Consider the following 14,803-nt stretch of genomic DNA (forward strand, 5'->3'; position numbering starts at 1 on the left):
TACAGTGCACAAACCAGTCCGCAATGGTTGTGAAATTTGTTGCATGATTCCTGACATTTTTACATTTGTTTCAGACTCCAATTGTTTCTCAAATTTCTGGAAATGACAGGTCCTGTGCAAATAGCTATTCACGGATAGACTATGTGCTTTGAACATGCTGGTGCAATTTCAGCTCATAAAACGTAGGGGACGCACAGGTGAAAAATTGATGTCTGTACCCCTTCCGAAACATGGTGGTGTACACCTCCATGTTTGTGGGTCTAAAGACGGAACAGGGGCACAAGAAAACTTTTTTGCCTGTCTCAAGTCTCGACAAATTACTGAAACACAAAAAACCTTCAAAATCATTCTTTCAGAACCATTAATAGCATATTTATCTTTCAATTTCTATTTCTGTAAACGCTTCAGTATTAATTTGATTTTCTGTGCATTATTTCTTTTCTTTGTGTTTCGTCTGAGAACAGCTGTAAGACCAACTGTAAGTCCAAGCTGAACCCCACCAGTCGATTCGCTCTGGAGTCAAGAAACTTGGACTACAGAAGAGGCATGATCCTGTATTACAGGTAAAGACTTTTGTTTGGAAAAGGGATGGCACTATCCCATTTAGTGACACTTCTTCTCTGGTGACTTGTATGGCTTAGTATGGGTTTTAAGCATGACTGAGTCTTTGCCGGTTATGTCCGATTGAAATGTAGAGTGGGCGGACATAAGAGATTAAGTGACTATGATAGGTTGGGTAATCAAATGTGATTAAAGGTGCGAGCAGAGGATTATGTTCGCAAATCCTCTTGTTAGCAATAGCATGCTTTCGTGCCTTGCTGTTGGGCACTCTTCAGTTGCAAATAGGTGATTCAAGAAAGAATCGAAGCTGACTCGCGAAAAAGTTGTGGTTGGGATTGGTTATATTCCAATCATGTATCGTAAGTTTGAAGTGTTGTGGTTACAACCATGTGACTTTAGTTGGTTTCAACTTGTTCCTCTAGTAAGGAGAGCAATCGGGTTCGTTAGTTTTTCGGAAGAGCCGGAGTAGGTCGGGAGTGGGTTTAACTTTTGATTTTGTTTGGGTAGTTTCTCCCGGATATTATTTTCGGCTTTTCTGTATTACAGGTAAAGACAACCGCAAGAGAGCGTTGAAATCCTGGTTACAAGCTCAGGCAACAACCTGACTATAAGCTCTATACTCGGGTTTTCTGGTATAAAAGGATTTACGGCATGTTTGCCGGTTCATGAAATTGGGATCTGGTTGTAAAAACAGTAATCAAAATAGGCCACACATGCTGAAATTTGTATCCTTGTGGAGACATTTCTTTGTTCTCGTGTACTAACGTTTTTCGAGTTTGAAAGTACAATTTCAAAATGCTCTTAATTTTAACATGTTTAACCAGAATAATTTCCTTGGCTGAAATTTGGACTAAATATCCCTTTTCTAAAACTCTACTACTTGGGACAAATCAACATACCTTGAAAATTCCTAGTTTTGGGGTAAAATCCATGTATCTATTTTGTGAAAACCTTGTGTATTCATCTATAGAAATTGCCCTGTGGAGACGTATACAGTCTTTTGTTCCCTATTGTGTGCATGTCTCCAGAGGGTACGGTGTATCAGATCTTGATCACTACCGTCCATTTATGTGCGTAACGAATGGGACCAGCGCATCACATTGTGAGCGATTTACAATATGTGAATTGTTTGGAGTGTTGAACTCATAGTCTGCGGGTGATTCTGCAGGTTGTAGGTCCGAGTCCAGCTGGGGTCGTGGTGCACGTGCCCTTGGGCAAGGCACTTTGTCACTCATTGCTTCTCCCCACCCAGTAGTAAATGGGTACCTGTAAGGGCAGAGATGGTTATTGTGATTAATTTTAGCTGCTTGGCATCAAAATGGCAACATCAAGGTGCATACTCTCCAAGGAGCTGAGATAGTCTTTGGAATAGTTTAGTGGATCGATGAACATGGGTAATAATAATGTAAAGCACTTTGATCTTAGTTTAAAGTGCTATGTATCCATTTTTATTAAGACAGTGCTGCTTTTAATACTCAAGTGGAATCAATCCTGAAATGCTCTGGCCACATCTGTAGTTTGATTACTAGATCTGATTGTGTTTTTGGTACTGTTCTCTCCCTTCCCCCCTCCTCCCCAAGATGGGAGATTTACGAAGCAATCTCTGACGGCACGGCCACGACACTTGAGGTGGTAGACAGAGAGCAGTGGCTGTCCTACTCAGGGACCGGAGACGACATGGCTAACCTAGCCATGGATGCAGGCTTCTTCACAGATGAGTCCACATACAGGATACGTATCTACTGTGACCGGTCTCCCGATTTCTCAAACTTTGGTAAGTCCTTAAGGCCCATAGAGCTATATTAAATTACTAGAGCGCTAACTCCTCATTCTTATGCGCGGAGATACTTTGAAGCCGTCCTGCGCGCAGACATTTTGAATTCATGTGCGTGTTTGTAGAACATAATGAGATGAGACGGAGTGAATTTCGAAAGTTTACTCTTATTGCAACGTGTAAGAACAAAATACGTAAAACAACTTAAGCCCGCCATGGCAGTTAAAAAAAAGTCACAGCAAATATCATCTGCAGCAGGTACATGCACGCGTTTGCGCTGTTTGCGCAGAGCAAAATGAAACGCTCATTTACTGATCGTGCTTTCGGTTTTGGGCGGATCGGCTTAGATAACACACCTATATAGAATACGAAGATATATAAATAGCTGCACAAAACCGTTACAAAATTTTGAGCTTTTTATGGGTTTGTGCACCAACATGGATGCGCCCAGCAGGCAGCACTTTGTAGATCGAGTCAGCGCTTTAGTAATTTAATAAAGCTGTATGTTAAGGCCATATCTCATGTGAACTTCAGTGCAAAGCGAATTCGTTGGGATAGCGACGAACGTCCAAATGGAACTTCTATTGTTGACGTCATGAAATTCGCTAATACTCATGAAATATGAACTGGCTTTTAGGCATTATTTTTAAGAAGTACTGTCCGTGATCTTTAACAAAATTCAATTTTTTGTTCACTGACTAAAATAAGACTTTGCAATGTTTTATTTTAACAGGAATTATTTTTTTTCTACTTTTGGCATCTGCAACGCTCTAAACAACACAAAAATACTTTAATTTTGAAGTGTCATTTTCGCAGAAACAACTGTGTTTCCATTTTAAATTGACCTATCGCGGTAGAATCGTGTTAGAATCGCGTCAACGCAGCTTGTAAAATATTGTCCAATTACATGTTATACAAATGGACGCGGAATGCGCAAAATCTGAGACAAACAAAACTTAGTATACAAAAATTCAATAGGGTTGTCTAAGGGGCGTGGCTAACTCGCAAACGGCGATAGGTCAATTATGAAACTAAATATGTACATCATGGTATATTTCGGGGGGAGGGGTTGTGCTAATTTAACGGTCTGATTTTGACAACCTTACCTGGCATCGGGTGTTTTCAAATCAGCAAATACCTTAGGACCAATACTACACTACTTCCCTTCAAACCATGTTGTATAAGTATACTGTCTCCCTTTTTTCAGGCATGGCATCCCTGGATCTGATCACTAATGAGCGGCCCATTGTCGGCAACTGTAGCATGGTTCCAGAGAACGGCACCGCTTTAGACACGGAGTTCAACATCTTCTGCAATGACTGGTCTGACCCTGACCTACCCCTCAACTTCCGCTACGCCCAACGCCTTCTGCCCACGGACTCCTGGACGTGGATGTACAGCGGTATGCACAGAAACAGACTTTTTGTATGGTTGTACCTGTTTTGGGGCGAATCAGGGAGACGGGAATTTGAAAAGTATGTTCTGCCTTTTATTCACGTAGCATGATAGCATGAGGCTCTTCCACCGAGGTTAGTGTGGCCTAGTGTTTAGGGTTTGTGCCTCATAATGAGAAGGTCAGGGGTGTCAAATCCAGCTGCTGGCCATGGCCAAGCCACTTCACCCTAACTTGCCTCTCTCCACCCAGGAGTATAAGTGGGAACCAGCATTAGCTGGGGAGTAACCTGCGATAGACTGGCATCCCATCCAGGGGGAATAGAAATATTCTCAGTTGTTTCATGCCAAGGAAACCAGGGAAAAACGCCGGCCTGATGGGCCATATTGGCTTGTGACGGACTTAATTACCTCTACTCTTCCTCCGAGCCAATTGTTTGGGATGATTCTTCAATCACTTTTTGTTGTACTCTCTTTGTCTTACTTAGGAGAGAAGCCCTACATGGATCAGCCGTCTATATTCCCCCAGGGCTATGAAAGCGAGGACTACTACGTCTACATTCTGGTCAGGGTGGACGATTACATCGGCTCGTATTCAGACCTCGAGCTCAGGGTTCAGGTAAGTCTGACGTTTCAACGTTGGAAGTCGTTGTGTAGATTCCTGTGGAATTGTTACTGCCACCGCCTTTGCCAAACAAGCTGATTGTTACTTCACTGATCAAATTCTGCCTCTTAATGTTGCGTTGCGCTTCCCCATGCTGTTTTTGAGTTTCATTCCGAAAAATAGATGCCTCTCATAAATTGCTATTTTTCTAGCTATACAAAAGTTATTCTCTTTTGAATGAGACATCGATTGAACAAAAATGACCCATGTATTAGTTATTGAATTGTTACTTTACAATTTGGAATTATTAGCCACCAGACAATAATTCCATTCTTGCAGGGTAGGCTGTTTCGAGCCAAATGATCAGTATTGATAATGTACGGAGATCTACTTGTGCCTGAAACAAAAAACTTTTTTTTTGCAGAAGGTTTCAGACATCCAAAAATGGGGGGAAAGAGGTTTTTGGATTGAAATAGAATGTACATGTTAAACAATTATTAATAAAATAAAAATAGAATTTGTTGAAGAGAATGGGGAACACAACTTTATGTTAATGTGCTCTTTTTTGCTGAAAAATGTATCCGTAATTGGCGCATTGTATCAACTATTTGTTGCAGGTTTCTTAACAATCTCCCCAGAATATTCCCACAATGACTTGATCAGTATAAAAATATTGAGTGGCTCAGAGTGAAATGGGAGGAATATCATCGCAAGGTAAAATCTGGACTTTTCCATTTCAAGATGCGAAAACGAGTGAACTGGAAAAGTCCAAACTTTACCGAGCGATAATATTCCTCCCATTTCACGATTTAAAGCCACTCCATATTTGTTTTATATAACTGGCATATAGATCCTTGTCATTTGATATATTTGAATTTTTGTTTCAATACAAAATTGGTGGAAAATATATTTCTCTCTTCCAAACCACCCCTTCACGAAAATGTTTGAACCCACCTCTGTAGCACTGGCTCTTTGGAACAGTACGTGCTACGCGCAACGCTGAACGCGCACACCAGCATGCATTTGCACACAAATACCGCGTCATGATCCTAACTGTTGAATAGTATTTCCCATTTCCCATGGGCGGATAGTACTTTTTTAGCCCCGGCGTGAATGGGAGCAATAATGAAAGTCACGTGATGTGAGTTCCAGTGGCGTCACCAGACTTTTCAGTCTGGGGGGGCACAGGGGGGGCACCAGCATTTGATGGGGGGCACTTAGGTGGATACGGATCGCCGTCCTGGGGGAGGGGTCTAAGGGGAGGGGGTGCCCCCCTCCCCTTTGGAAAATTTTCGCATACGGAGGATGGGCTAGATGCAAAATGGTGCCACATTTGATGCTAAATTCGATCTGAAGATATCTCCAGAAATTGCTATTTTCGAGGTAATGATTTTAACAACGCGCAGAATTTTTTTTTACGAACCCAAATCTCAGATGGGGGGGCACTCGGGGGGGCACTAGGTTTTCCAGGGGGGGCACGTGCCCCCCCTGGCCCCCCCTTGGCGACGCCACTGGTGAGTTCCACCAATCAAATGACAAGGATCTGTATGTCGTTATATAATAAAGGATATCAGCCAAGTTGTTCAGAATTCTACAACTAATTAGCATATAACATGCGCCTGTTGCAGATGCACTTTTCCCCAACTCAGGGATACTAGTCACTTATGGTCTTCGTGAAATGGACAGAGACTTTTAGCAATTTATCATCTGTCTTACAACACTACAAAAATGAGTCCTGATTTTATATTATATCTAAAAACAAATTAAAGTTATTTTTTGGTCCCCCTTTGTTGTTCAGGTTGTTGCCCCATCTCTTAGTGGTGACGACATGACAGAGAAACTCAAGAATCTAACGTCGGGAGAGGGCAGCGTCATGTCGGAGATGATCTCGTCTGGCGACGCCGGTGGTGCGGCCAACATCGTTGCGGCGTGTGCCGGAATGTTGAACATCGAGGCCAGTAACGCTGCCGCTACCCAGGCCACAACTGCTGCCACACACGCAGCATCAACTGGTGTGAACAAGAAACAATCATTCTGACAACAACTGCATATTCCACTATTAGTTTTTTTTTTTTGGCAGGATGAAAAATATCATGAAGTTTTAAGTGACGCCTTTTAAAATCACTGCGAGAAATAATGAGGGACATTGATTTGCTTCTCCCAGCCATAGACCATCTCCGATTAGAAAAGTTGACGTTGTGCTCACGTGATTCCAACTCTCAGATAGCTGTTCTTTTCTTCACTGCATTTAATCTCCTAAAATAAAGTTTCCACCCTAAATTTACGGAATGACCTTAATGTTACCAAAGTCATGACAGCACTCACATGTCAACTTGGTGTAACTGTTGGTTACTGTTCCTCTCCGACTCCAAATTGCGTCCGCCAGATCTCCAAACAGGCAAATGCTAATGACATGTCTCCAGCAGTGAAATCTATAGCTACAACAAGATTGCATGCAAATAAATTTCTCTATTTTTTTTTACTTTTTTTACTCGCACTAGTCGAAAATCTGAGAAGAAAGAAGCGACAAGCTGGCCAGGATGGAGAATTGACGGAAGATGAACTCCTTGCCGCTCGTCTTGAGGCAGAGAGGATCGCCGCTGAGCTAGCAGAAGCCAAGAGACTGGAAAGAGAACAGGTCAGCCAATTCTCTTGTGTAAAACCTGACTTATTTCCTGTGGTAGAAAGTGGGGGCGTGTGGTCTAGTGGTTAGGGTTCATGACTCATGATCAGAGGGTCAGGGGTTCAAATCCAGCTGCTAGCCATATGTTGTGTCCTTGGGCAAGCCACTTCACCTCCACTTGCCAATCTCCCACTTGCCAAAGTACACATGGGTACCGGCATTAGCTGATGAGTAACCTGCAATGGACTGGCATCCCATCCAGGGGGAACGGAAATATTCGCAGTCTTTTCATGTCAAGGAAAGCGGAGATAAACGCCGGCCTGATCGGCCATATGGGCTGTGACAGACTGGTCTTACTTACCTTGGTAGAAAATGAGGAAGAAAAATTACAATTCTCAAGGTGGGGTAAAACCCCAGAAAGTTTATTTAAGGGAGACCCATGGACTTAGGTGGGGACTGATAACACTTGCCACATGTTGGCCTGGGTGGGGATTCAAACCCGGATCCAAGCAGTGGTAGTTGAGGGAAGCACTGATCTGCCAGGGCTAGGGTCATGGCAGGGGAGGTGCAGAACCCCTGACCCTCTGATTGTGAGTCATAAACCCTTACCACTAGGTCACACTCCCCCACACTCCCCGATGACAGATCATAAATTGGAGGGAAACAATCACCAGGCAAGGAATTCCAACGAGATGCAGCATGTTGGAATCAAGGAATATTTGTTCTACATTGAGGTATAGCAACACGTGTCGAAGAGGAACAAAATCTAATGCCTGTCTATGTAAGGGGTATATTGTTATTGTACTATATTGCATTGAAATTACTTATGTTTATTTGTTTATTTGTTTATTTATTTTAAGATGCGTGAAAGCATGGTGGGTGCATTATCCCTATCCTCTCCTAACACCGTTGGTTCTATGAAGCAGCTTACGTCGGCATTCGTCCAGGCATCGGGCTCAACCCAGGAAATTTCATCTACGACAGCGGTAAGAATTTGGAATTTTTCACAGCTCTTTTAAAACTACATTGCAAACATTGATACATCTTTAACAAATTTACTTAAGTTTTCAATTGGGAAGATATCTTTTGAGTTATGGCCAATTAAAAAAAGGGCCGCTTTTTCATTTTATATCAATAGTACGATGCATTTTTTTTTAAAGCTGTGAAAATGAGGGCACTTTCAAGGCTCTCGGTTTACTTTTATTTTTTTTTATTTTTTATTTTTTTTATTTTATTTTTTATGGGGGGGGTTGTTATACAACCAAAATATGATGTCGAAGCCATCGTTGTATACATTTTCATTGGGGGGGGGGCAAATCAGTGATCCTGAGTATGCCTTAGAAAAAAAATAGACAGTATGGACTGTTTTGGATGGTAAGTTTTTAGTATAAACTTATTCAATTTTGTTTCTTTCTGTCTCGTAGCAAAATTCCATGAATACCGGTCTGAAATTCATGAGTCTTCTCCAAGAGAAATCGGGGGAGGCAGGAGCAGACGAAGTGGAGGAAAGTGGCAAAGGAATCCTATCCATGACTGGTATATCAAACATTATTCTTTTTTATCATTTCCTGACCCCAAAAAAGGTCTTACACTCGTTGATTTCTTGCCAGGCTCTGAATCAATTCTCATTACTTCAGGCGATTCACAATGTAGTGCGCCACCAATAGTTTGCCACGGAGAGTTCATTTTGCCTGGTGCATTGTGGGAGATGGTCAACAAATTCACAGCGCAGGATATTTTAAATTGTTTGTTTGTCCGGTCAGTAGTTTCGTAAGCGTATGATTTGAGTATGTGTTTGCCCTTTTTTTTTTTTTTTTTTTCAAAATGGTGTTTTTTTTGTAAGGCGGCAGAATGCTATGCCCCAATCCTTAACAAATAAGCTCAAGTGGTCAACTGATGCTCGTTCAAATGGGCCGTGTTTTGTCGACCGTAAACTTGAAAAATGGACTCTCCGTGGCAAACTATTGATGGCGCACTGCATTGTGAAACGTCCGAATTACAAGATATTGTTAGAATTGTTTCAAAGGGCAAAGATCACTGGAATGCAGATAGTTGACTCTCAACGACTAGGAATATTTACAAGGATGTACCTTAGTAGGGAGCGATTGAATAATGTAATCATTAAAAAAAAAACTTTTTTTTGTACTTGAACTGGCTCCAGACAATCCACAATACAGGGTAGCCTTGAAATAATTAGTATTCTGACGCCACATCTTTGGTTGTGTACAAAGTCTGTGGAAAGTTAAGTGTATTTTCAAAGTGTTTTCTAACAAAATTGGATTATGTTTCTCCATCCATGATTCATGTCTTTTCAACATTGACCTTCATTAAGATGATATATGGTGAAAAAAAGTGGCGTCGGGATACACCATTCTTTCCAGTAGCCTTTCCATGTTACTTTAAAGATGCAATCTCCATGTTATTTTCAAGTTTCATCTCAAGAAATAGATTTGAGAATAAACTTGCCTGCTTTTTGACCCAATTTGATCTGACTGCTGGTGACTAGCCTTTGTAAAAAGTAAAGCATGGGAAGTGGAAGTGAATTTAGACTGTCTGTGACAGTTTAAACAGCAGGAGGGTTCAGAAATGGAATCTTTACCAAGCTGAGTCACTCCTCTCAATTGTTCCCCACCCCTCACCCCTGACCCCCTCCCTCTCTTCACACCCCAGGTAACGCCGTCAGCGGTATCCAGAACAAGGCCAACCAAGCCCGAGCAGCGGCTGCAACAGTGGCTGCGTCTAGGGCAGCCATGATGGTGACGGGGGCGCCCAGTGTTGACTATGACTACGCCGGCTCCTCCAGCTCCGTGGACATTGAAGCTCTAGAAGCTCAGACGGCTAGCGAAGTGGCTGCTATGAATGACCTGGTCAGTAGAAGCTTTACACTAACTATAAGACTCGTTTCATACTGGTCATCAGGAGTTGTGCGAAACTAAATATGTGAGGCGTACTGGCAAAATGAGACAGAACAGGGTAGAGGTCGAAATGAGGGTTTTTCAGGTATTAAGAAAGATAATGAAGTTCTTCTTACAATACTGTTTGTTGCACTTCAATCGGACATTCCTCTGACAAGTTATGGCTTTAAATTAAAGTATGCGTTTATCGGCATATCAAAAAAGTAAAATCCTGAGGAAATGGCCTTTAAACTTTTTGACTGTTTTGAAGTTCTGAAAATACAAGATGCCAGTTGGTTTTCCAAAAAGGAAATTTCATTCCATGATTTTTATACTATGTCGGGTGTATGGAAGAAGGTCATAACGGCAAAAGGTAAAATTCTGATTTTTCGGGTAATCGATAGAGCATGAAATATCTGTCATTTGATATACATATTTTCGAAAGGGGCTACGTCATTCTGACGTAATTAACAGTATGAAAAAGACGGAAGGAGATTTTTCATTATTTTTCCCAGCAAAAGGACGTTAGCTTGTAAAATACGTTCAAAGTGCCCTAACGTACCACTGAAATGGGTACGCAAAGCCAAGTTTGTTCCCAGCAAAAGGACGTTAGCATAAAAATGTAAATAACTTCAAAATTAAGTAATACTTTGAAATAAAAATGCACAATATTATTTCAATTATTAATAAAATTCATGAGTCAAAATTTCAGCTTTATGTGAATTTTGGTTTAGAAATGGGGGCACTAAACCTTTCTACTCGATTATATCAAAAAGTGGGTTTTTTTGCGTGTCTTGGCTGCTAACGTCCTTTTCCTTGGCACACGACGACTATATCTTCAGAGTATGTGCAGTAGACATATCAAATATCAATAAATCTGATAAAGAAAAAAAAACACAATCAGTTCTTTGCATTTTTTTTCCACTACAGCCTGTGCCCATTCCGCCGCATTTTGTCAGAACGCCTCTCAAATTATCATAGTCAATTTTCCTTTTGTGGTTCTGAAACTTCTTTGCAAATAATTTTTTTTTTCCTTTAGAGCAAAGAGTTGAGCGATAACACTAACAGCATGATAGGCAACCTGATGGATACAGTTAACGGCGGTATGGTTACCGGCCAAGCGCCGATCACCATGCCTTCGGCGGGACTCAACCTGACTGTGGACAAATCCTTCACCTCCGGTCTGGATAACCGTAAGCCATCTTCTCTCTGTAGAACGTCTTTCTAGAAAATAAAACGAAATGGTCTGGGTATGTCAGCATTGTATTCTGAGAAAGGTGTGTCTAGTGTGTTAAGGGGCTCCGCGATACTTTGGCTCCGTGCACAAGTTCTCCTTCAACGGCCAGAAAAGGAGAGTTGGGGATGACCTAGACTGGTTCCCGGTCCATCCACAGCGTATTTCGAATGATCCAAAGTTATTGGGGGCAGGGATTAGTCTGCGAGGCCATCGCAAGTTAAATTCGGAATTCGCGCGCCGATGACGCCTGACGCTCATGCGCGAAGAGGCTACGGCTTAGCTTTTTCCACATTCAGGATAAATAAGTCGTGCGAACCAGTCCGTATGCACATGCAGTGTCCTGTCCAAGGGGCTCTTAAAGTGGAAAAAAAACGTGTCCTCTTTTATAAGGTGTCCTCTTTTGTTGGAGCACGGAGCCCATAAGCCCAGAATGTATGAAATCTCTTTGTTGTTTTTTTATTTAACCCTTTCCTCATCATTGGCGACAAGACCAACACAAGAGCTCCAGTCACAATTCAAGTCACAAGCTATTCAAATGAACTGTAGCAAAGGCATTCCTTTGTCATTGTTTGTGCCCTGTTACTTGTGGCTTGCCTTGTGCTTGCTCTTCAATTGGTCTTTCGTCTGGTCTTGTGACGGTATCTAGTTGTGGCAGATTTCTGCACTTTTTACAAATGTACAATCGTTTGGTACGTGTTTAGGGCAATACGGCACTTCCGGCGGATCCTCCTTCAAACTTCCCTCAGTCACCTCCATGTTCGGCAGCGGCAACGCAACCACGCTCTTCGTCGACGCCCAAGTAGTCATCGAAAAGGAAAACAGTAAGACCTGGTCCAACTCTTCCAGTGACATTGCCGGCCAGACGGCCAAGCTAAGCTTCCGGAACGAGACGGGAGGAGCCATGGAGATTAAGGAGCTACCAGAACCCATCGAGGTCTGGGTGGAACGGACGGAAGATCAGATGGATATGTCTACCATTCAGACCATCTATGATGTGACCACACCCATGACGGAGGCGGCTGTCGTCCATACTATCAGTAAGTCTGCTGTTTTGTTACTAAACGTGGCTGGACGTTGTTATTAGTCAATACATGACAATCACAAGTCAGTCAAAATTCATCACAAGACAATCACATGTCAGTCATAAGTCATCACAAGTCAATCATAAGTCATCTCAAGTCAATTATAAGTCATCATAAGTCATCGTAAACAGAGTTCCCAACATGTATGATTTGGGCGTACTTATTACAATTTTTCATCCATTTTATGATTCGTTCTTCAAATTTACGATTTTTGACGATGCTCTTTTCAAAAAATATTTTCATTTAAAAAAAGCCCCATCCAACCTTATATTCACGTGAGGAGTTTGCTTGTAACGTCAAGAGAGTGAAGGACTGGTAGCTAGTCTATGAAACAAAGTGCTCAGTGACAATCTGCGCAGGCATGCTTTTCATGAGACAACGCGACTTGCGTATGGCATGTAGGCACAACCCAGCAGGGATGCATGGCGCTGCATGCACGATGGCGCCGTGAAGGTACACATCGCAGGGTGATAGTATGCAGGGGTCCGGTGGTGTGACGATGGTCGAGTTGTCCCACCGGTTCGCTGAAAAGTACTATTTCTGAAAACTGAATGTTGGGAGCTCTGCGTAAGTCTTTTGGTCATTATTTTTTTCTCTAGTATTCATTCCCTGAAAACTACTATTCCTTTTTATGTTTTGCATACAGTGAATTCGCCTCACACCAGTATGCATCTGACTGTCAACGTCATGCCGCATAATTTCACCAACGTGGACAACGTGACCATGCAGCTATTCATCAGGGTGGGTCAGGCCCCGACGATTGACCTCTATGATTTCAACTGCACTCTTCCCAAACGATATGATGGCTACGAATATGTCAACGTCTCGCTGGATGAACTACCCGATCCAAACACGTGCTTCTTCAGTAACACACTTTTGGACAGGTAAAAAAATTAATTATAAATCGATTAAAAATTTGGTACTTATATGCCGCTTTAAATTTACACCAAAGGTCTCAAAGCGATTGACAGTTTTGACCGATGTTCATCAGGCCATGAGACCATTTTTTTCTGCAGCAGCTTGAGGTCGGCACAATCTGGTCTCTACCCTCACAGGTACCCATTTATACTCCCGGGTGGAGAGAGGCAATTGTAGTAAAGAGTCTTGCCCAAGAACACATGCACCATGTTACCAATCAGGGTTCAAAACCACGTACCTCGGCACATGAGTTGAACACGGTAACCATTGAACTGCTGTGATTTCATTCTGAAGTGGAACTTCCATTTAGAATATCCTTTGGAATAAAAGTATAAAATAAAACATCCATTTGAAATAAAAGTGAAAAGAAGAAAAAGAGTTTAACAGCTGGGTTTTTTTTTCTTCGCTTTGTTGTCTTTTTGAATTGTGTTTAACTATATATCGTGGAATCTGGTGATCAGAATTAGAAGCTTTTACTGGCGGGGTGTCACGCTCGCACGCATGCTGCACGCGTTCTTAAAGGCGCACACTAATTTTGGTATTTCTATGGTATTTCTATTGGAAAGAACCCGGAGTGCGTGCCTACTACCTGAGCGTGACTCGACGCGTGAGCCTGCTGCCACCGCAGAAAATTGCTGCTGCCGGTTTTGTTTATATAACCGACATACAGATCCTTGTCATTTGATTGGTGGAACTCACATCATGTGTCATTCGTTATTACTGCCATTCACGCCGCGGCTCAAAAAGTACTATCCGCCCATGGGGAATGGGAAATACTATTCAACAGTTAGGATCAGTCTTGTTCCATGACGCGGTATTTGTGTGTAAATGCATGCTGGTGTGTGCGTTCAGCGGTGTGCGTTCAGCGTTGTGCATAGCGCGTATTGTTCCAAAGAGCCAGCGCTTCAGCGTTGGGTTCAAACATTTTTGTAGAGGGGTGGTTTGGAAGAGAGAAATACATTTTTCACCAATTTTGTGTTGAAATAAAAGTTCAAATATGTCAAATGACAAGGATCTATATGTCAGTTATATAAAACAAATATTGAGTTGCTTTAAATTGTGAAATGGGAGGAATATTATCGCTCGGTAAAATGTGACTTTTCCAGTTCACTCGGCTTTGCCTCTTGAAATGGAAAAGTCCAGATTTTGCCTTGCGATAATATTTCTCCCATTCCATGCTGAGCCATTCAATATTTGTATAATATAAAACGCCTCAAAACTGACTGTTGGGCAGCCAAGAGAGTGGGATTCCACAAAGTAACAACATGGCGTTTGTCGCGTTTTGGAAAGTAAATCTTCATAAGTTGTTTTTCATTGTATGTTTCAAAGCATTGCCTGTTCTCCCTGATTCAGTTACGGCAATGGCAGCACTGTTCCCATCTATGTGATCATCAAGCATACCGGAGGCAGCAACGCGTCTTATCCGGAGTATCTGGAGACTGGTCAGTACAATAATTTCTGGCAGATTCATTACGCCTTGCGACCGTGGAGCGCCAAGTGCTCCTACTATGAGGAAGAGACGGAAGAGTGGCTGAGCGACGGCTGTGAGGTACTTCAATCGTTGTTTTATTTCATTTTTTTTCAAACTTGAGCAAAGAAATTTATTTGAGCGAGGCTTGAGCCTGCGACCTCCGGATTGCCGTTCCGGTGCTCTACCGACTGAGCTATCCAGCCCTATCAAGAGGTGCTAGTCAGAAACCATAAAGCCATGTAGCCAG

The 14,803-nt window shown here is 42.2% G+C and overlaps 1 protein-coding gene across 2 annotated transcripts in view; it reads left to right on the forward strand.

Annotated features, from left to right (window-relative positions):
* The window catches only part of LOC119737008, a 61,905-nt gene that overhangs the window by 23,574 nt on the left and 23,528 nt on the right, over nucleotides 1-14,803 (forward strand). For both annotated transcript variants that reach the window (XM_038211065.1, XM_038211067.1), the window contains 13 exons: nucleotides 465-563; nucleotides 2,142-2,335; nucleotides 3,543-3,737; nucleotides 4,216-4,346; nucleotides 6,130-6,343; nucleotides 6,833-6,969; nucleotides 7,815-7,940; nucleotides 8,379-8,490; nucleotides 9,625-9,821; nucleotides 10,888-11,041; nucleotides 11,787-12,122; nucleotides 12,814-13,051; nucleotides 14,439-14,634. In XM_038211065.1, coding sequence (XP_038066993.1) covers nucleotides 465-563; nucleotides 2,142-2,335; nucleotides 3,543-3,737; nucleotides 4,216-4,346; nucleotides 6,130-6,343; nucleotides 6,833-6,969; nucleotides 7,815-7,940; nucleotides 8,379-8,490; nucleotides 9,625-9,821; nucleotides 10,888-11,041; nucleotides 11,787-12,122; nucleotides 12,814-13,051; nucleotides 14,439-14,634 — 2,329 coding nt within the window. The remainder of the gene's footprint in view (nucleotides 1-464; nucleotides 564-2,141; nucleotides 2,336-3,542; nucleotides 3,738-4,215; nucleotides 4,347-6,129; nucleotides 6,344-6,832; nucleotides 6,970-7,814; nucleotides 7,941-8,378; nucleotides 8,491-9,624; nucleotides 9,822-10,887; nucleotides 11,042-11,786; nucleotides 12,123-12,813; nucleotides 13,052-14,438; nucleotides 14,635-14,803) is intronic.

This window comes from Patiria miniata, unplaced genomic scaffold, assembly GCF_015706575.1.
Source record: "Patiria miniata isolate m_02_andy unplaced genomic scaffold, ASM1570657v1 HiC_scaffold_3, whole genome shotgun sequence".
NCBI lineage: Eukaryota > Metazoa > Echinodermata > Asteroidea > Valvatida > Asterinidae > Patiria > Patiria miniata.